Here is a 21,960-nt window from a genome sequence, read left to right on the forward strand (position 1 = left end):
TTTCTTTATTATTGTGCTATCTGTGGCATATTTCTATGATAAATCTTGATATTTACGATAGAATAGATGGCAAATACTAATGCCAACTTTTTTTTTTTTTTTTTTTTTTTTAAAGATTTTATTTATTTATTTGAGAGAGAGAATGAGAGACAGAGAGCATGAGAGGGAAGAGGGCACAGGGAGAAGCAGACCCCCTGCTGAGCAGGGAGCCCGATGTGGGACTCGATCCCGGGACTCCAGGATCATGACCTGAGCCGAAGGCAGTTGCTTAACCAACTGAGCCACCCAGGCGCCCACTAATGCCAACTTAAACACAGTTTTTGTAAGCAAAGATGGTTATAGCCAGCTCACTTCCCACTAATCATTCTTTACTGAGGGACTTTTTTTTAATTATTTGTGGGTGTTTCTGAGGAATTTATCTTAATGTTTGGAAGCAATTAATTGGACATGTTGAGTCAGAATCTGGTTCCATCCACACTCATTTATTTGGGTTGATTCGGGTTGAAGAATTTCCTTTGAAATTAAATTACTAAAAGGAAAGAAGAAGTTGGTTTGGCTCATTTCTACCTCTCATTAAAACAGTAACAACAATGAACAATAGGAAAGAGTTACAGGAAAGATTTCGAACTTTATCAATATGAAATAAGGTTTCCTGTGAAGATAAGTAAAGCCACAGACTACTCTCCAGATCTGTATCTGCTTTACTAATTCCCCACTCACAGTCAATTCACTGGGGGAGATACTACACTAGATAAATCACAACCGAAGATACTTACAGAACAGTTTTCACTAAACTCCAGTAAACACTATCAATTAAACACAATGAATTAAATAACCAGAGAGAAATCACTGAAATATATAGTCCAGAAACAGAAAGTTCATACAGTAGCAAGAAAGAGATTTTTCTGTTTATTTGATTTTTCATTAGGCAAAGTTACCTGTATCTCCTTTAAAAGCAGTTCTTCAAACCAAATTATTTCTTTTTGGTCAAAGATTAGGTTGTTTAGCATTTATAATTTCCTTTCTTTTTTAACATTATAAAGCATTATGTCTTCGTGATAAAAAATCATTGCAGGGGCACCTGGGTGGCTCAGTCAATAAAGCCTCTGACTCTTGATTTCAGCTCAGGTCATGATCTCGGGGTTGTGAGATGGAGCCCTGTGTTGGGCTCCACGCTGAGCGTGGAGCCTGCTTCGGATTCTCTCACCCTCTCCCTCTGCCTGCCCCCATCCCTCCTTAAAAAAAAAAAGAAAAAAAAATCATTGCAAATACTGTAAAAGTACATAAAATAAAAAATGAAATTCCCCTCACCCCAGCACTTCTATACCTCTGGTATGTATCCATTTTTAATAGGTCAGTGTGTATTTTTCCAGACTTTTAGAATTTTTTGGCCTACAATCACATACAGACATATACATCCACCCACCCACCCTAGATTTAATCATGATGTATGCGGGCACCTGGGTGGCTCAGTCAGTTAAGCCTCCAACTCTTGATTTCAGCTCAGGTCATGATCTCAAGGTCGTGAGATTGAGTCCCAACTCAGGCTCCGCACTGGGCACGGAGCCTGCTTAAAATTCTCTCTCTCTCCCTCTTCCCTCTGCCCCTCTCCCCCTCACACACACACTCTCTCTCTCTAAAAAAAAAAAAAAATCATGATGCACATACATATATTCCTTGATTTGATTTTTTTGCTTTTCATTCATGGATATCTTATCATGTCCTGCCATGTCAATGCTATAGATTTTGCTCTTTAATGGCTTTATTGTATTCCATTACATGACTATGCCATAGTTTATTTGTTTCTTTTAGCATTTCCATATTGCTAGATATTTTAGGTTGATTATAATCTTCTGCTGCTACAACTAATACTGCAATACATATCATAGCATATATATCCTTATACACCTCTATTTTTCTGTGGTAGATTCCTAAAGGGGGCATTATTGTATGAAAGAGTATGTGTGTTTTAAAGTTCAACAGACAACTGCCAATCTATCCTCAGAAAAAGACTGCATCGATTTATATTCCCAGAAAGAATGTAGGAGAATGTCCTTTCCCATATCCCATAAGTACTTGAACATTATTTGTTTGTTTTTAATTTCTGTGTATTTGATGAATTTTTAAATGTCATTTTTTGGTTTTATTTTTAAGATTTATTATTATTATTATTTAGAAAGAGACAGGGAGAGAGTGGGGGGAGGGGCAGAGAGAGAGAGAGAAACTGACTCCCGGCTGAGTGCAAAGCCTGGCTCGGGACTCGATAGATCTCACAGCCCCGAGATCATGACCTAAGCCAAAATCAAGAGTCAGACATTTAACCAACTGAGCCACCCAGGCGCCCTGCATTTTTTGGTTTTAAATTCTAGTTTCTTGATTACTAGTGAAAGTGAACATCTATTAATATGTTTATTAGTAATTTGCATTCTTCTGTGATTTGCCTGCTCCTACCCTTTGCCTATTTTTTTGATATTTAGTTTGCACTTTTCTTATGGAATTATATAAACTCTTTGTATATTAGAAATAACTTTTATAGGCTATAGATATAGATATATCCTTCTGCATCACAGAAAAACAAAGATGTGCAAAGATATGTGTGATATTAATAAGTATGTACATATATATATAAATAACATTTTCATTCAGTTTTCTTTTTAACTTCGTTTCTTATTTTATCATAAAGATTTTTTTTCACTTTTATGTAGTAAAGTCCGTACATTTTCTCTTTGCAGATTCTGAGTTACCCACCTTCATTAAAAGACCTCCTACTTTGGCCCACCTCACCCTTAAAAATTTTTAAATGTTAAACTTTATTCTGTTTTTAACTTTACATTTAGATCATTAGTCCATCTGAATTTTGTTTTTGTGTATGGTGTGAAGTAAGAATTTTTCCCAGAGGATTTCTAATAGTCCCTCTTTTCCCCATTGCTTCTTAATGCCACCTTTACCATAAATTAAATTTGTGTGTATGTTTATTCCTTATTCTCTATTGAGCTATTTCTCTCCTTAGACAATCACTGTCCAATTCTTAGTAAATACTGAAGTGGGTCATTAATTTATGCAGCAGACTGCAGATATAGACTACCTGAGACTCAGTCCTGCTAGGGAGGATGAAATTCCTAGAAAGAATCTCGTTCACTTAAACTCAAATTCAACACTCAGGTATGCACTGGGGTTGACACCAGGTACCTGCCAGTGGTGATCAATTGGACATAAATCCAGTTTCTCTGGAACAGTTAGGAGGCCCAAGGAGAGAGGACAGACAGAACAAGCTTCCTGAAGAGCCATGAGAAGTCTCACTCTAATCACTATTCTCATCAGCAAGAGTACCTCTGTGGGGTTTGAAGGCAGGAGTGTTTGAGCACTCCTCTCACTGGGAGGGCTGCTGTGTTGCCCAGTCCCTCACTCTGGGCAGCTACCTGTGGGCAAAGACATTTTTGCATCCTTAACTCATATTAAATGAATTTGAATCCTTGGCCTGTGTCTGCCAGGATCTATCCATCATTCACAGTGACCTTTATGATGCCCATGCAAATGTCATGCAATTTGGAGATCTCAAACTTCTACATCTTTTCTGCTTCCCGTTCCGAAAGTGCCAGATGGTATTAGACTAAGGTTCTTATCTTATTCGTCTTTGTACTCCCAGAGACTCTAACACAGAGCTGAGAATCATAGTGAGCAATACTTTCTATTTCAGGAGCAGACCTGTTTCCTCCCATCTAAGTATTCTACAACAAACTTCACAGTTAATTCACCAGCAACACCATCCCCACCGCAAGGTCCAAAAAGAAGTAAATGGAGGAGTAAAAATGCAAAAGATCACCAAAAATGACAAACAAATGGCAAGTAAGCCATTAAGCAAATTAAAACTACAATGAGATATCACTCAATGTATCTATCAGAATGGCTAAAATAACAAATAGTGACACCTTCTAATGCTGGAAGAGATGCAGAGAAACTAGATCATTCACACACTGCTGCTTAGACTATAAAATCATACGGCAATTTCTTACAAACTAAACATGTAATTAACATACAACCCACCAATTACACTCATGGGCATTTATCCCAGAGAAATGAAAAACCTGTACACAAATGTTCACAGCAGTTTTATTCAGAATAGCCCAAAACTTGAAATATTTCAAATGTCCTTCAAAAGGTCATGGCTAACCTGTGATACATCATTCCACATTACTCAGCAATCAAAAGAGCAAACTATTTTTTTTTGCTTTCATTTTTATTAAGCTTTTTATTTTAATTCCAATATAGTTAACATACAGTGTTATTTTAGTTTCAGGTGTACAAAATAGTGATTCAACGAATCTCTATATTACTCACTGCTTTTCATAATGAGCATACTCTTTAATCCCCATCAACTATTTCACCCACTTCCCCTCTGGTCATCATCAGTTTGTTCTCTATAGTTAAGAGTCTGTTTCTTGGTTTGTGTGTGTATCTCTCTCTTTTTTCCCTTTGTTTATTTGGTTTCTAAAATCCCACATATGAACGAAATCATATGGTATTTGTCTTTCTCTGACTGACTTATATCACTTAGCTATATAATACCCTCTAGTTCCATCCACATTGTTGCAAATGGCAAGATTTCATTTTTTGATGGCTGCATAATATTCCGTTGCATGTATATACATATATTTGTATATATATGTATATAATGTATATGTATATATATATGAATATGTGTGTATACATATGTATATAACATATATGTGTGTGGGGTGTGTGTGTATGTATGTGTGTGTGTGTGTGTATATATATATATACACATGTGTATATATATATATATACACATACCACATCTTCTTTATCCATTCATCTGTTGATGGACATCTTGGCTCTTTCCATAGTTTGGCTATTGTGGACATTGCTGTGATGAACACTGGGGTGCACGTGCCCCTTCATATCACTACATTTGTATCTTTGGGGTAAATACCCAGTAGTGCAATTGCTGGGTTGTATGGTAGCTCTATTTTCAACTTTTTGAGGAACCTCCATACTGTTTTCCAGAGTGGCTGTACCAGCTTGCATTCCCACCAATGATGTAAGAGGGTTCCCCCTTCTCCACATCCCCGCCAACATCTGTCATTTCCTGACTTGTTAATTTTAGTGATTCTGACTGGTGTGAGGTGGTAGCTCATTGTAGTTTTGATCTGTATTTCCCTGATGCTGAGTGATGTTGAGCATTTTTTCATGTGTCTGTTGGTCATTTGTATGTCTTCTTTGGAGAAATGTCCGTTCGTGTCCTTTGCCCATTTTTTAATTGGATTATTTGTCTTTAGGTATTGAATTGTATCAGTTTTTTTATGTATTTTGGATACTAACCCTTTATCAGATATGTCATTTGCATATATCTTCTCCCATTCAGTAGGTTGCCTTTTAGTTTTGCTGATTGTTTCCACTGCTGTGCAGAAGCTTTTTATCTTGATGAAGTACCTTCATTTTTGCCTTTGTTTCCCTTGCCTTTGGAGATGTGTCTAGCAAGAAGTTGCTGCGGTCGAGGTCACAAAGGTTGCTGCCTGTGTTCTCCTCCAGGATTTTGATGGATCCCTGTCTCACATTTAGGTCTTTCATCCATTTTGAATCTATTTTTGTGTGTGGTGTAAGGAAATGGCCCAGTTTCATTCTTCTGCATGTGGCTGTCCAATTTTCCCAACACCATTTGTTGAAGAGACTCTTTCTTCTATTGGATATTCTTTCCTGCTTTTTTGAAGATTAGTTGATCATAGAGTTGAGGGTGCATTTCTGGGCTTTCTATTCTGTTACACTGATCTATGTGTCTGTTTTTGTGCCAGTACCATACTGTCTTGATGATTACAGGTTTGTAACAGAGCTTGAAGTCCAGATTTCTGATGTCACCAGTTCTGATCTTCTTTTTCAACATTCCTTTGGGTATTTGGGGTCTTTTCTGGTTCCATACAAATTTTAGGATTATTTGTTCCAGCTCTGTGAAAAAAGTTGATGGTATTTTAATAGGAATTGCATTGAATGTATAGATTGCTCTAGGTAGCATTGACATTTTCACAATATTTGTTCTTCCAAACCATGAGCATGGAACGTTTTTCCATTTCTTTGTGTCTTCCTCAATTTCTTTCATGAGTGTTGATAGTTTTCTGAGTACAGATCTTTTGCCTCTTTGGTTAGGTCTATTCTTAGGTATCTTATGGTTTTGGGTGCAATTGCAAATGGATTGACTCCTTAATTTCTCCTTCTTCTGTCTCATTGTTAGTATATAGGAATGCAATGGATTTCTGTGCATTGATTTTATATCCTGCCACTTTACTGAATTCCTGTATGAGTTCTAGCAATTTTGGGGTGGAGTCTTTTGGGTTTCCCACACAGAGTATTATGTCATCTGCAAAGAACGAGAGTTTGACTTCTTCTTTGCTGATTCAGATGCCTTTGATTTCTTTTTGTTGCCTGATTGCTGAGGCTAGGACTTCTAGTACTACGCTGAATAGCAGTGGTGAGAGTGGACATCCTGCCATGTTCCTGACCTTAGGGGAAAAGCTCTCAGTTTTTTCCCATTGAAAATGATATTCGCTATGGGCTTTTCATAGGTGGCTTTTATGATATTGAGGTATGTTCCCTCCATCCCTACACTGGGAAGAGTTTTAATCAAGAAAGGATGCTGTAGGGGCGCCTGGGTGGCTCGGTTGTTGAGTTGAGCATCTGCCTTCAGCTCAGGTCATGATCCCAGGGTCCTGGAATTGAGCCCCACGTCAGGCTCCCTGCTCGGCGGGAAGCATGCTTCTCCCTCTCCCACTCCCCCTGCTTGTGTTCCCTCTCTCATTGTGTCTCTCTCTGTCAAACAAATAAATTAAAAAAAAAAAAAAAAGAAAGGATGCTATACTTTGTCAAATGCTTTTTCTGCATCTATTGAGAGGATCATATGGTTCTAGTCCTTCCTTTTATTTATGTAGTGTATCACATTGATTGATTTGCAGATGTTGAACCAGCCTTGCAGCCCAGGAATAAATCCTGGGTGAATAATCCTTTTAATGTACTATTGGATCCTATTGGCTAGTATTTTGGTCAGAATTTTTGCATTCATGTTCATCAGGGATATTGGTCTGTAATTCTCCTTTTTGGTGGGGTGTTTGTCTGGTTTTGGGATCAAGGTAATGCTGACCTCATAGAAAGAGTTTGGAAGTTTTCTTTCCATTTCTATTTTTTGAAACAGCTTCAGAAGAATAGGTATTATTTCTTCTTTAAATGTTTGGTAGAATTTCCCCTGGGAAGTCATCCAGCCCTGGGCTCTTGTTTGTTGGGAGATTTTTTATTACTACTTCAATTTCCTTGCTGGTTATGGGTCTATTCAGGTTTTCTATTTCTTCCTGGTTCAGTTTTGGTAGTTTCTACTCTCCAGGAATGTATCCATTTCTTTCACATTGTCTAATTTGTTGGCATGTAGTTACTCATAATATGTTCTTATAATTGTTATTTCTTTGGTGTTGGTTGTGATCTCTCCTCTTTCATTCATGATTTTATTTACTTGGGTCCTTTCTCTTTTCTTTTTGATAAGTCTTGCCAGGGGTTTATCAACCTTATTAATTCTTTCAGAGAACAAGCTCCTAGTTTCGTTGATCTGTTCTACTGTTCTTTTGATTTCTATTTCATTGATTTCTGCTCTTATCTTTATTATTTCTCTTCTTCTGCTGGGTTTAGGCTTTATTTGCTGTTCTTTCTCCAGCTCCTTTAGGTGTAAGGTTAGGTTGTGTATTTGAGACCTTTCTTGTTTCTTGAGAAAGGCTTGTATTGCTATATACTTCCCTCTTAGGACTGCCTTTACTGCATCCCAAAGGTTTTGAACAGTTGTGTATTCATTTTCATTTGTTTCCATGAATTTTTTTTAAAGATTTTATTTATTTACTTGAAAGAGAGAGACACAGCAAGAGAAGGAACACAAGCAGGGGGAGTGGGAGGTGGAGAAGGGAGCCCGAGGAGGGGCTCCATCCCAGGACCCTGGGATCACGACCTGAGCCAAAGGCAGACGCTTAACGACTGAGCCACCCAGGCGCCCCTCCACGAATTTTTTTAATTCCTCTTTAATTTTCTGGTTGATCCATTCATTCTTTAGTTGGATACTCTTTAGCCTCTATGTATTTGAGTTCTTTCCAAATTTCCTCTTGTGATTGAGTTCCAATTTCAAAACATTGTGGTCCAAAAATATGCAGGGAATGATCCCAAACTTTTGGCACCCGTTGAGACCTGATTTGTGATCCAGGATGTGATCTACTCTGGAGAATGTTCCATGTGCACGGTATTCTGTTGCTTTAGGATGGAATGTTCTGAATATATCTGTGAAGTCCATCTGGTCCAGTGTGTCATTCAAAGCCCTTATTTCCTTGTTGATCTTCTGCTTAGATGATCTGTCCACTGCAGTGAGGGGGGCGTTAAAGTCCCCTACAATTATTGTATTATTATTGATGTGTTTCTTTGATTTTGATATTAATTGGCTATATATTTGGCTTCTCCCATGTTAGGGGCATAAATATTTTCAATTGTTAGATCTTCTTGTTGGATAGACCCCTTAATTATGATATAGTGTCATTCCTCACCTTTTATTATAGTCTTTCGTTTAAAGTCTAATTTGTCTGATATAAGGATTGCCACCCCAGCTTTCTTTTGAGGTCCATTAGCATGATAAATGGTTTCCACCCCTCACTTTCCATCTGGAGGTGTCTTTGGGTCTAAAATGAGTCTCTTGCAGACAGCATATCAATGGCTCTTGTTTTTTAATCAAATCTAATAACCTGTGTCTTTTCATTGGGGTACTTAGCCCATTTACACTGAGTAACTACTGAAAGATATGAATTTAGTGCATTGTATTGCCTGTAAAATGACTGTTACTTTATATTGCCTCTGTTCCCTTCCGGTCTATGTTAACTTTTGGGTTCTCTCTTTGCTTACAGGATCCCTTTTAATATTTCTTATAGGGCTGGTTTGGTGATCACAAATTCTTTAAGTTTTTGTTTGTCCTGGAAGCTTCTTATCACTCCTATTTTGAATGACATCCTAGTTGGATAAAGTATTCTTGGCTGCATGTTTTTCTCATTTAGCACCCTGAATATATCATGCCAGTCCTTTTTGGCACACCAGGTCTCTGTGGGTAGGTCTGCTGCCAGTTTAATGTTTCTACCCTTGTAGGTTACTTATCTCTTGTCCTGAGCTGCTTTCAGGATTTTCTCTTTGTCTCTGAGATTTGTAAGTTTCACTATTACATATAATAGTGGTGTTGACCTATTTTTATTGATATTTGGGGGGAGGGGTTCTCTGTGCCTCCTGGATTTTGATGCCTGTTTCCTTCCCCAGATTAGGGAAGTTCTCTGCTATAATTTGCTCCCATATACCTTCTCTCCCCCACTTTCCTCTTCTTCTGCGATCCCAATTATTCTAATATTATTTCACTTTATGGTATCACTTATCACTTATCTCTCAAATTCTCCCCTCATGATCCATTTGTTTCTCTCTCTTTTTCTCAGCTTCTTTATTCTCCATCGTTTGATCTTCTATTTCATTACTTCTCTCTTCTGCCTCATTTATCCTAGCAGTTAGAGCCTCCATTTTTTAATGAATTTCATCAATAGCCTTTTTGATTCTAACTTGGTTAGATTTTAGTTATTTTATTTCTCCAGAAAGGAATATTGTAGTGTCTTCTATGCTTTTTTTCAACCCCAGCTAGTATCTTTATAATCATTATTCTGAACTCTATTTCTGACATCTTACTTATGTCCATACTGATTAGGTCCCTGGCAGTCAGTACTGCCTCTTGTTCTCTTTTTTGAGGTGAGTTTTTCCATCTTGTCATTCTGTCCAGAGAAGAAGAGATGAATGGAATGAGAGAACAAAATACTAAAATGGCAACAATGGCCCCAGAAAAATATACACTAAGCAAATCAGATGATATCCTAAACTGGGGAAAAGAAAAAAAAAAAAAGAGAGAGAGAGAGAGAATGTAATCAGAGAGGTGAGCAGAATAGAGCAATACACTGGATTCTGTGTGTAATTTGGTCTGTTTTTTAGAAAACTAGATCCCAAAACTGTAAAGAAAGAAAAACTTATATATGTATAAAAATAAAGTTAAATACAATGAAAGGATAGAACATACTGTAAAAATGGAAATTAAAAGAACAAGAGAAAAACAAAACATACAGCAACAACAAAAAAGGAAGGACTATCAACAGGTGAACAGAGCAATACACTATCTCCTGAGTGTATTTTGATCAGTTTGTTAGAAGAAACTACATCTCAAAATTGTAAAGAAAGAAAAATTTATATATATGAAAATAAAACTAAATACATTGAAAGGATAGAATGTAACTGTAAAGATGAAAATTTAAAAAGACTTTAACAACACAAAAAGAAAGAAGAAAAAGAAAAAAAAGAGAAAGAAAAACAACAACAAAAAAAGACAATATGATCAGACAGGTGAATAGAACAGAGCTATACACTAGATTTTGGGTGTATTTTGGTCTGTTAGAAGAAACTGCATCCCAAAATTGTAAAGCAAGAAAAACTTATATATATATATATATATATATACAAAAATAACATTAAATGCAATGAAGGGCTAGAATGTAACTGTAAAAATGAAAATTAAAAAGGATTTTAGGGGCACCTGGGTGGCTCAGTCGTTAAGCGTCTGCCTTCGGCTCAGGTCATGATCCCAGGGTCCTGGGATCGAGCCCCGCATCAGGCTCCCTGCTCAGCGGGAAGCCTGCTTCTCCTTCTCCCACTCCCCCTGCTTGTGTTCCTGCTCTCACTATCTCTGTCAAATAAATAAATAAAATCTTAAAAAAAAAAAAAAAAAAAAGGATTTTAAAAAGGAGTTGATAAAATAAGAAATGGTTGAAAAAGTTAAAAAAAAAAAAAAAAGCCATGAATTCCACTTGCTGTATTCCCCTAGAGCTGCAGTTTTGCATTTCTCATTGAACGGTAAACTTGGTTTTGGCTGGTTGTTCTCGCTGATCTTCTGGGGGAGTGGCCTGTTGCGCTGATTATCAAGTGTATTTGCCCAAGGCGGAACTACACCGCCCTTGCCAGAGGGCCCACCTAAGTAATCTGCTCCGGATTGCTCTACGTGCCATTTGTGCAGTTTAGAGGATGAGAAAGAAAATGGCGGCCTCCCAATCTCTGGCCCCAGAGCCGAAAGCTTGGGGCCCCACTCCTCAGTGTCTCCTCAGAGAAAAGCAGTCAATCACTCCTGTCTCCCTGGTGTCCGGCCGTACTTCCTGCTCTATCTCAGACACGCGACCCCATTTTGAGTCTCCAAACCCTGCAGACTCCTGTGGTGCACTCCCATGCTGCTCCTCCCAGGGAGGAATAGGGGTCTTGCTGGTTCTGCTGCTTGTTGGGTCCCTGCTCAGAGTAGTGGCCTAACTGTGCTGTGATCCACAGTTTATGGCAACCCCGAGCTAAGAGCCCACTCCTGGGCTCACTCTTTGTAGCCGGCTTCCTCGATCTGATGCCTAGGAGCTCTGCTGCTCTCAGACACCCCCGGTCTCCCTGTGACCCCAAGGATCCTGAGACCACACTGTCCCAGCTAGGGCTCCGTCCCCGCTTAGCAGCCTGAGCAATGTCCCTCACTGGAGCAGACTTTTAAAAGTTCTGATTTTGTGCTCTGCTGCTCTAACACTTGCTGGTAGCTGGCTGATGAAGTCTCCCTCCCCCTGGGGTCTATCTTCCCATATATTGCCTCAGATTCATTTCTCCACACCTCCTACATTGCAGAAAGTGGTCACTTTTCTATTCATAGAGTTGTGGCTATTCTTTTCTTCAATCCCCGGCTGAGTTTGCAGGTGTTCAGAATGATTTGATAGCTATGTAGCTGGGACCAGATGAAATTAAGGTTTCCTACTCATCCGCCATCTTGGACTCGGATTCTATCCTTTCTCTTGTTGATGTGATGTATCAAGTTGACTGATTTGTGAATACTGAACCACTCTTGCATCACAGGAATAAATCCCACTTGATCGTGGTGAATGATTTTTTTAAAATGTACTGTTGGATTTGGTTTGCTAGTATTTTGTTGAGGATTTTTGCATCCATGTTCATCAGAGATATTGGCCTGTAGTTCTCTTTTTTTTGTGGTGTCTTTATCTGGCTTTGGATCAGGATAATACTGGCCTCATTGAATTCCTCTTCTATTTTTTGGAATAGTTGGAGAAGAATAGGTATTAACTCTTCTTTAAATGTTTGGTAGAATTCACCTGTGAAACTATCTGGTCCTGGACTTTGGTTTATTGGAGTTTTTTGATCACTGGCTCAATTTCATTGCTGGTAATTGGTCTGTTCAAATTTTCTATTTCTTCCTTCTTCAGTTTTGGGAATTTATCCATTTCTTCTAGGTTGTCCAATTTGTTGGCATATAATTTTTCATAGTATTTTCTTATACTTGCTTGTATTTCTGTGGTGTTGGTTTTTACTTCTTCAACAGAGCAAACTATTGATACACACAACTACTTGGGTGACTCTACTGAGAATTATGTAAGTGATAAAGCCAATCCAAAAAGGCTACGGACTATATAATTCCATTCATATAAGATTTTTGAAATGACAGAATTTTAGAAATGAAGAGCAGAGATCAGATTAGTGTTAGGAGGTGGGCACAGGGAGGTGGGTTAGTGTTACCAAAGGGCAACATGAGGAATCCTCGTAGTGATGGAACTGTTCTGTATCTTGACTCTGGTGGTGGATATGTGAACCGACATGTGATAAAATTGTATAGACCAAATACACACACACACACACACACACACACACACACACACACACAAGCAAAACTGGGAAATCCAAATAAGATTAGTGGATTGTATCAATGCCAGTATCCTGCTTGTGATATTATACAATAGTTTCACAAGATATTACCTCTGGGGGAAACTCGGTAAAAAGTACTTGGGATCTTTCTGATTACTTCTTATTACTGCATGTGAACCTACAGTTAACTAAAATATTTCTATTAAAAAATTTAAAGGAAAGATAGTGAGGCAATTTGAGTCTTGTTAAAAATGAATTAAAATTTCTAACACCTCAGGTGCTAACAATACAAATGGCAGAGGGATCAGGTTAATAAAGACAGGCTAATGTCTGAGATTTGTTTTACAATAACACAGGAGAGGGGTCTGTGGGTGGAGGTATAGCAGGGGCATGATTGGCCATGGAGTGGTAACTGTTGGGGTTGCTTAATGAGTCCATTGGTATTCATTATTATACCATTCTGTCTACTTTTGTTAATATTCTAAATTCTCCAAAATAAAAAAAATAGATAACAAAGTCTTCTGAAACCATGTGCAGGATAAAGAACTCTTGGAACTCTAACAGTGAAAGGAAATTGAATCATTTCATCTAGCCCAACAGTCAACAACAAAGCCCAGAAAGGTGGGTGGTTTACCCAATGTCACTCCTAGTTAGAGACACAGGTAGGCCTATAACCATGTGGAAACACTGAAACCATTGCTCTTTGTACTGTAGTATGCCCCTTCTTAATTATTACCATACTTAATTTGCACTGATGTTCTGGACAACATAAGATTAATAGTAATATTTTTAGTAAGTTTGTTAATATTTTCTTCTTTTATTATGTTTTTAAAGAAGGATGTAGGTATGTATAACTTGATTTAAGAGTTACTAGAGGGGGCGCCTGGGTGGCTCAGATGGCTGGGCATCTGCCTTCGACTCAGGTCATGACCCCAGGGTCCTGGGATCGAGCCCCGCATTGGGCTCCCTGCTCCGCGGGAAGTCTGCTTCTCCCTCTCCCACTCCCCCTGCTTGTGTTCCCTCTCTCGCTGTGTCTCTTTCTGTCAAATAAATAAATAAAGTCTTTAAAAAAAATAGTTACTAAAAAAAGAAGTCACATGTACCTTTGTTTTCCTCAAAATGTTGCTATTTCATTAAATTAGAAGATACCTGTGTTTACAAAATTACATTCATTCAAGGAGCAAAAAGATTAAGTGGTTCCCATTAATTATAGAAACCTTGATTTTATTGAATTCAATTAACAATAAGTTGACAGTGATCTCTCATTTACAAAATCTGATATGAATTAAGCTTTACAAGTAAATCCCTTTAAATAGGGATCATGCTGAAGACACTTCACAGATATTTTATTGAAATCAAACCCAAATAGTGTGTTGGGCTTAGGAAATGAGATCCATATCTCTATTTAGCCTACAGGGAAAAGTAATTGAAGGAAGAAAAACTTTTCTTCTATCACTAAAAATCTCTATTACTATTACTGAGCAAACCTAGGTAACGAGCTTTATTCGTAATGTCACCTTGAGGAAAAGAGAGTCTATTTGTCTATCTTCTACCAGTCAGGTATTTAATTCAAACCTAACAGTAATGGGCCAGAATCATAGCCAGGAAGCCAAAGCGTGACAGGGGGGCAGTTCTGGTTCAGAGGCAATCTGCAGCTATATCCATCAGTGGACACATAAGCCATCTCACCACAATGGGAAAATGGGCTATGGAACAAACTTGATTTTCTTGAGCCAACAGCTTTTAGTATCTTCAGAAGTGATAAAGACTGAGGTTGCCGGGGCTGTTCAATCAGTTAAGCCTCAAAGGTCTGGTCATGATCTCGGGTTCCTGGGATCGAGCCCCTCGTGGAGCCCCACATTGGGTGCCACGCTCAGTGGGAAGTCTGTTTGCCCCTCCACTCCTCCCTGCGCTCATGCACACACTCTCTCTCTCAAATAAATTTTTTTTAAAAAGTGACAGAGTGATGAAGGTTTTTGACAAACCAATGAAAAATCAATTCCTTAAGAAAGAAAAAAATTTAATTATTAAAATATATAAAGTGAATTATCTAAGTGGGACTTTAAGTAAAAGCAGGCCTTTTTTTGTTTCACATGTTTTACAGTGGGGTGGTCTTTTTACTGTCTTTACTCCTAGAATGACTTTTTTCATGATCTCTGTGGCTTTTGAGTAAATGACTCACAAGAACCTTTCCAAGTGATGGCATTCTTTCAGCAATTGTAAATGTAGTATCTGGTACGCAAGAGAGGGCTCAACACAAGGCAGGCATGTGTCTTACAGTACCCAGGGTGACATCAAAACAACGAAGGGCGGTCACCAAGATGATCCCAAGGATAGCATCTCAGTGATGCTTCCCCTGTTCCCAGGAATATTATCACTCCTCCTCCTGATTTTTTTAAAAAAGAAAAACAACACCCATGATTCTTTGCTCTCCCAGCTTCTTCAGAGGGGAGAGAATTAGCATCAGCATGGCCAATGTGGGTTCCCACTGAGAGAAAGAATCTGTCTCCTGTGCGGGATTAAATCCTGCTCTGCAGCCTGGCATACTCAAGGGCAAGGCAGGAGGGAGGCGATGCAGAAACCCGCCAAAGCACATCTGGCAGCTTTCTGAATGTTTACAGCTGGCTCCATTGTGCTTCTTAGGCCCTGTTTTCTCTAGGACTGTGCAGGAGACAGCAAGACAGCTTGAGTCTGGAGTTGGACAGCTAGCACATTGGATAGTAAAAGCTGACTGTGGAAGAGGCTGCCTCTTAGATTCCATGCCAGAGAACACAGCTCCCCTGGTGGGAGGGAACAGTAATAATGTTTAATAGCACCTATCAGATGCCAATGACAATTACCCTTGACATGAGAACAATATATAAATAGCATTGTTTTCTGAGGAAAAATCAGAAGCGCTCAGAAAGACTTCTTAAAAGAAAAGTTTGGTTCTTGTAATCTACTTTTTAGGATTCCTGAGTAGGTATAAGCAAAAAGGGTTAGCAAGATAAGGGATTTTAAAATCAGACATTCTTTGGGGGAATCATGACTAGGTGGACAAAGACGGAAAGACTTTTACCTGGTATTCTGGGCTTTAGAATCAGTCAAATGCGATTCTATTCAGAGTTCCCCTTTGCTTGTCACATAAGAAAAACCAGCATCAGTTTACATTTTTTTGTGTTTTTCTCCTTCACTCAGCAAAGACCATCACATTTGAGGGGGTAGGGAATGTTAAACATTTGTATTCTTGGGTTCCAGCCCCAAACTTCTGCTTTTGAACTCTACTTCTGGGACGGTATTTAAGAATCTACCTTGTTTACAATGTTCCAGGTGATGCTAATGCAAGTGGTCAGCAAATCACTCCAGAAAGCCTTGCTTCACATACGCATGAAGGGTCTAATTCAGGATTCTTTACTTTTGTAGTTTATGGGATTCCAGCATGGAGAAAGCCCAATCACCGGAGGCTCAAAACCATTCAATAAACCAGCTTGCCTTCAGTGGCTGCTCATCTATGTCTTCAGGAGAATTGGTATCTCATTGGTCTCCTCTCAGTGGGAGCCTATGCACCTCTGCTAACCTAAGACATCAGCTCATCATCCCCACTCAAGGGACAGAGACCCTGGTCTTTTCCTTTATCTCCACCTAACCAAAAAAAAAAAAAAAAAAAAAATCTTTCATTTTCTCTTTTTCCTTTGAATTAATTCTTGTTCAAGTATCAGTGGCCATTAATGGCTTAGTATGGTACTCCTTTATCGATTATTACATTCAGTTGCAGATCTGTAGCTAATAGCCCTAATCAAAAGGAATCTTTACTAGTAGAATTTGGGGTGCCAAAAAGAAGTAAATTTTGCACCATGCACGTAACCATTAATGTGTAAGACATGCCTTATAACCCACTCTGTTTTAAATCCAGAGCCAGAAAATTCTTCCCTGTGCTACAGGGTAAATCAGGTTCCACTAGATTTATCCTTGCAGAGAGTTAAGAAACAAGAGTCATCTTTTATATAATACCTGTCAAAATTATGAACTAATGTATTGTCTTCAGATTTCTCTTTCCCATATTAAACAATCCTAGTTCTTCTCATTTTTCTTATATCCCTAATCCAGAGGTTGCAAATGTTTTCTTATAAAGAGCCGGACAGTAAATATTTTAGGCTTTGTGGGCCATATGTCTCTGCCATTGGAGCATAAATGCAGACACCAGCAGCATGTAAACAGAAGGACTATACTCCAGTGAAACTTTATTTACAGAAACAAGGTATGGCCCACAGACCTCAGTTTGCCTACCCCTACAAGTCCCATCTTTGGGCCTTCTTTAATTTCATTTTATTGTACTTTTATAAGTAGTAAGCAGAATTTTATTAGCGGAGCTATATCTCCATTTGGTAAACTTTCCCCTTTTTCTTTTTCTTTTAATCTTACGATGTTACATTGGATTTCCTATGGGGATAAATTCCGAGCCTGAAAAGAATGATGCTAATTGAATCCAATAGGCTGAAGTTTGGCTGAAGTCATTTACTAAAGCAGAGATAGCACGACCCTAATTTAAACAAGTGAGATTTTTAAATGTCTTGATGAATAAACTGCAAATTTCTTCAGCATATGAATAAACTTCTATACTCAAATCCAGAAATGGGTAAATTTCACTGCCAAAGAGTGAAAATGATAAGGTCTTGATAAACAGACCAAAAGGCAAGCACCACAGTACTTTCAGAGTGTGGGTCCCGCACCCCGTGCACAAGAAATGGCACATGGAGGAAAGAGCAGAGAACTGCTCCCAAGGACCTTCAAGGAAGCCAGCAGCTCCTTCTACTTCCTCAGGACTGTGTCTCGGTTATGTGGATGTGAATAGGGCTTTATTCATTTGCTTGTTGGCTTTGTTACCAGAAGAATCCCTTAAAGAGTTCTAGAGGTACGTACACCACATGCCAGGCACTGTATTTGTGCCAGGACAAATCATGGTGTTACTTTTATTTCTTTTAAGGTTTTTTAAAAAGTTTATTTATTAAAGAGAGAGAGAGAGAGAGCAGGGGGTGGGGCAGAGAGAGAAGGAGAGAGAGAATCCCAAGTGGACTCCGTGCTGAACACAGAGTCCAATGCTGGGCTCGATCTCACAACCCCAAGATCATGACCTGAACCAAAATCAAGAGTTGCACACTTAACTGACTGAGCCACCCAGGTGACCCCATGGTGTTACTTTTAAATAATACTATTTCAGCAGCAATGAGAGCACAATGAAAATTCTCATCTTTCTACTGGGGTGTAAGAATACACTCAAAATCTCAGATAAAAACAGCCAGATATTATAGAAACATAGTATAATCAAATGTGGAAAACGGCATGGAATTCGGAGTTAGACCTGGATTCAGTTCCTGGCTCTGCCTCTCACTTAATCCCTCTGAGCCTCAAGTTCCTTACTTGTTAAGGAAAGCCACTTTTCTCCCATTTTTCCCCTGTTTGAAGTGTATTAAACAAGACAGAGTGTAAAACTATCTGACGCATGGTAGGTGTACAGATCAATTTATTCATTCATTCATCATCAAATGTTATAGGGTATCTTCTGTGCTCTAGACCAAGGGTCAGCAAACATTTTCTTAAAGGGCCAGATAGTAAATATTTTCAGCTTTGTGCACCACATGTTTCTGTCAAAACCACTCTACTTTGCCACTGTAGCACAAAAGCAGCCTAGACAATATGTAAATTGAGTGTGGCTTTGTTCCAATATAACGTTATTTATGGACTGAAATTTAAATTTCATATAATTTTAATGTGTCATGAAACACTGTTCTTTTGATTCGTTTTCAAACAAAAAAAAAATGTAAAAACCATTCTTAGCTAGTGAGCTGTACAAAAATAGGCAGCAGGCATTAGTTTGACAACCCTTGTTCCAGACACTGTCCTAGGCTCTGGGAACAGAGGGCAGAACAACAGACACTGTGCCCCCAAGGGAGGAAGCACGTTAAGCAATCACACAAATAACAATGAAATTATCATCATAATAAGTGCTACTAGAGAAAATGCACAGTCCCCAAAGTGTATATAATTTTACCACATCTATAAACTCAGTGTGTGAGATTCTAACCTTTTTTGTTTCAGCTCTTGGAAGTATAAACCAATTTATGTAGCTCGGACCTCTTAAATATCCCAATCACTGTTTCCCAAGGTTTATTTCTAGTTCAATGACCATACCATCCAGCCAGATAGATTTTTAGGAGCAGTTTTTTTGCTCATGTTCACCAGACTCCTTATCACCTAGAATATGTCACCTCTGTAACCTCTAACCATCCAAGCTTCTTTCTGACAAGCTCTTCTTGCTGCCCACTAAAAGATCTCCTTGCACACTTCATCCTGTTCACTCCATTCCTGCTGCCTTCAGCAACAGTTTCTGTTTGACAATGTCCCGTACATTTTTTTCTCAGCTCTGCACATACTCACATATATGCGCTCACATGTGCATAGTGTGTGTGAACAGAGCACATACACACTCATTCACTAGCGATTACTAAGCAACTGTTATGTGCCTGGCATGGTGCCACCACTGGAGAGAGGTTGGTGAACCAAACAGACAGCGGCCTCTGCTTAAAAAAGCTTATAACTAGAGGGATTCTAATTATTTCATCAAAGTGTTGCAAATGCGTTAAGAATATAAGAGAGCATCTTGGGGCCTTATCTGGTCCCTGGTCAAAGAAAGGCTTCTTCTGCATGGCGCACACACACACATCCCTTAGGGTGTGAGGGCCTCAAGGGTAGGGCTCATGCCTATCTTATTCACTCAGGTATCCCAAGCATCCTGAACAGTACCTGGCAAATAAGAGACATTCAATCAATATCTGTTAAATGAAATAAATGAATGGATCCTATAAATCAGAAGGCTGTACACTTTTTTGGTTGGACTCCAGAAGTCAAAAAATGTAAGCACTCATCTTTAATATGTGCATATTTACCTTTCAATCAATTATGAACACATATTTCTGTAGAATACATTATATATATTATAAAACACATTAAAATTGAAAAACTTACGAGACAAATTTGAAGGAGAACTATTTTTCCAGTAGTGGTTTTAGTTAGGTGATAATCTGGGCACGAGTAGAAGTAGCCTTTCCATCCTGCTCTTTGCTCTGAGCACCAAAGAACCTTCCCTGGCACCCTGCTCTCACCTCTTCTTTGGGCTTCTTGCCCATTTTGCACTCAGCTTTCCAGGCCAGTGGCTGTGGCTAAATTAAGTTGCAGAAATGTTGATTTTAACGTACACATTGAAAAAGTTAGCACCTCAAAATGGTCACACATGTAAATAGCATGCAAATGAGCCCACTGTTGCCTGTCTTTCCTTGGGCTCCCGGCTCCAGAGCCAGTGCTGCTGAGCAGCCAGTCCTGATCACAGTCCCAGACAATCCGACAGCTGGACACCAAATGCCCAGATCCTGCCTGCCCAGCAGTCCTATCTCTCTCTCCAGCACTGGGGGCACAGCCTTAACTCAAAACTGAACCTGAAGGGCCTTTCTCTTCATAAAGAATCCCGTTCTAATCTTCACATAAACAAAGAGCCCTGGGTTCCAAAAGTATGATCAACACAATAAATGTTATAGAAAAATATGGTTATTTTATTTATAATGGTACAGAAACCTTTTTGCCAGTAGTATTTTGATAAGAACAATTTGATTGAATATGCTACAGTTGTTTTATTTGTTTTGTTTTAAATCTTAATTGTGATATGGCATTTGAAAGGTCTGGCTTCAGTTCTTTTTCCATTTTTTTTTTTTTTTTTGATAGGTGATTTTAATGGTTGCAATAGCTGAGGGAGTTGTACAAATCCACATGGAACAAGTACAATGGTCCCCCCTCATCCGCAGGGGATATGTTCCAAGACCCCCCAGTGGATGCCTGAAACCATGGATAGTACTTGTATCCTATACACTCCATAGAGTTTTCTCCTATACATACATATTTATGATAAAGTTTAATTTATAAATTAGGCACACTTCGAGATTAACAACAATAACTAATAATAAAACAGAACAAATATAACAATATAGCGTAATAAAGGTTATATGAATGTGGTGTCTCTCTCTCTTAAAATATCACATTTTACGGTACTCACCCTTTTTCCTGTGATGACGGGAGAAGATAAAATGCCTACGTGATGAGATGAAGTGAGGCGAATGACGTATAGGCACTGGGACATAGCATTAGGCTACTACTGACCTTCTAAGGATCTGTCAGGAGGATCATGTGCTTCTGGACCGTGGGTGACGGAAACCAGAGAAAGCAAACAGCAGATAAGGGCAGCTGCTGTGTATCACAGGCTGTGCGTAGTAAACCATGACACTGGCATTTCAGTCTCGGTCTCCAGTTACAAGAGGTTTGTCTTCATGTTCTGGATGCTTTTCAGTGAGTTGCTAATCAACACAGATAGCTTCATACTATCGGCAGGCACAACATACAGGCAGGTTGAGAGTCATCATTAACAACGGTAAATATAAATCCTATCTGAAGTAGTCTTAGTTTCAAATTTGGACAGCTAATTTTTTGAAGGATCTGATTATATATATTTCTTTACACACTGCCATTTTTTTGTTCATGAGAGTTTCTTTGCAGGAATCTGTAAAACCCCTAGTCTGACCAGTAGGAGTTGCGTTATGAAACTGGATAGTATCATCCTGGTAAATCCAGGCCACAGAAAACTGAAGTGTGTAACAAAGACTAGGAGTGAAGGCACCACTATTAGCTCCTTCCTATCGTCTGGCTCCCACTGTGCCTTTCGATGCCTTGAGTAACATATGACACCTGCTCTTCTGACACATGAACGGTGTGAAGACCCACCATGAGGCCATGCTTCAATATTAGTGAAGCTTCATTAAAAAAAATAAATAAGTACAAGTAAATATAAATAGCAGTTCAAATGTTATTTCTTATATCTCCATGAACTGTTTTTGCAAGCTCTCTGGGGTGCACGCATCCACTTAAAAAACTATCAGCTGGTGACCCAGACCATTGTTAAACAAAACATAAAGAAGCCGAAATCTATCCTTGGCATCCCCTACATCTAGTTTTCATGGCTTTGTTTTCCTCTTTTAGCACAAAGCTTCCAAATCCAGCCCTTCTGATCTGATCTTCAGAGCAAAAGAAACTGATAAATTTACCAACAGTAAATGCTAACAAGTTAGACATGTTAATCCAACCAAGAGTCTTTGCCTTTGAAGAAAA

At 38.8% G+C, this 21,960-nt stretch overlaps 1 protein-coding gene across 9 annotated transcripts in view; it reads right to left on the reverse strand.

The window, feature by feature from the left end:
* Positions 1-21,960, reverse strand: part of ATG10 (autophagy related 10) — a 228,416-nt gene that overhangs the window by 81,863 nt on the left and 124,593 nt on the right. The window contains exon 1 of one of the 9 annotated variants that reach the window (XM_032404075.1): positions 939-1,021. The exons of the other annotated variants lie outside the window; for them this stretch is intronic. Coding sequence (XP_032259966.1) covers positions 939-1,010 — 72 coding nt within the window. The 5' untranslated portion in view covers positions 1,011-1,021. Of the gene's footprint in view, positions 1-938; positions 1,022-21,960 lie in introns of those variants that run through there. 9 annotated transcript variants of the gene reach the window in all.

Source organism: Phoca vitulina, unplaced genomic scaffold (genome assembly GCF_004348235.1).
Source record: "Phoca vitulina isolate PV1807 unplaced genomic scaffold, GSC_HSeal_1.0 scaffold6, whole genome shotgun sequence".
Classification (NCBI taxonomy): Eukaryota; Metazoa; Chordata; class Mammalia; order Carnivora; family Phocidae; genus Phoca; species Phoca vitulina.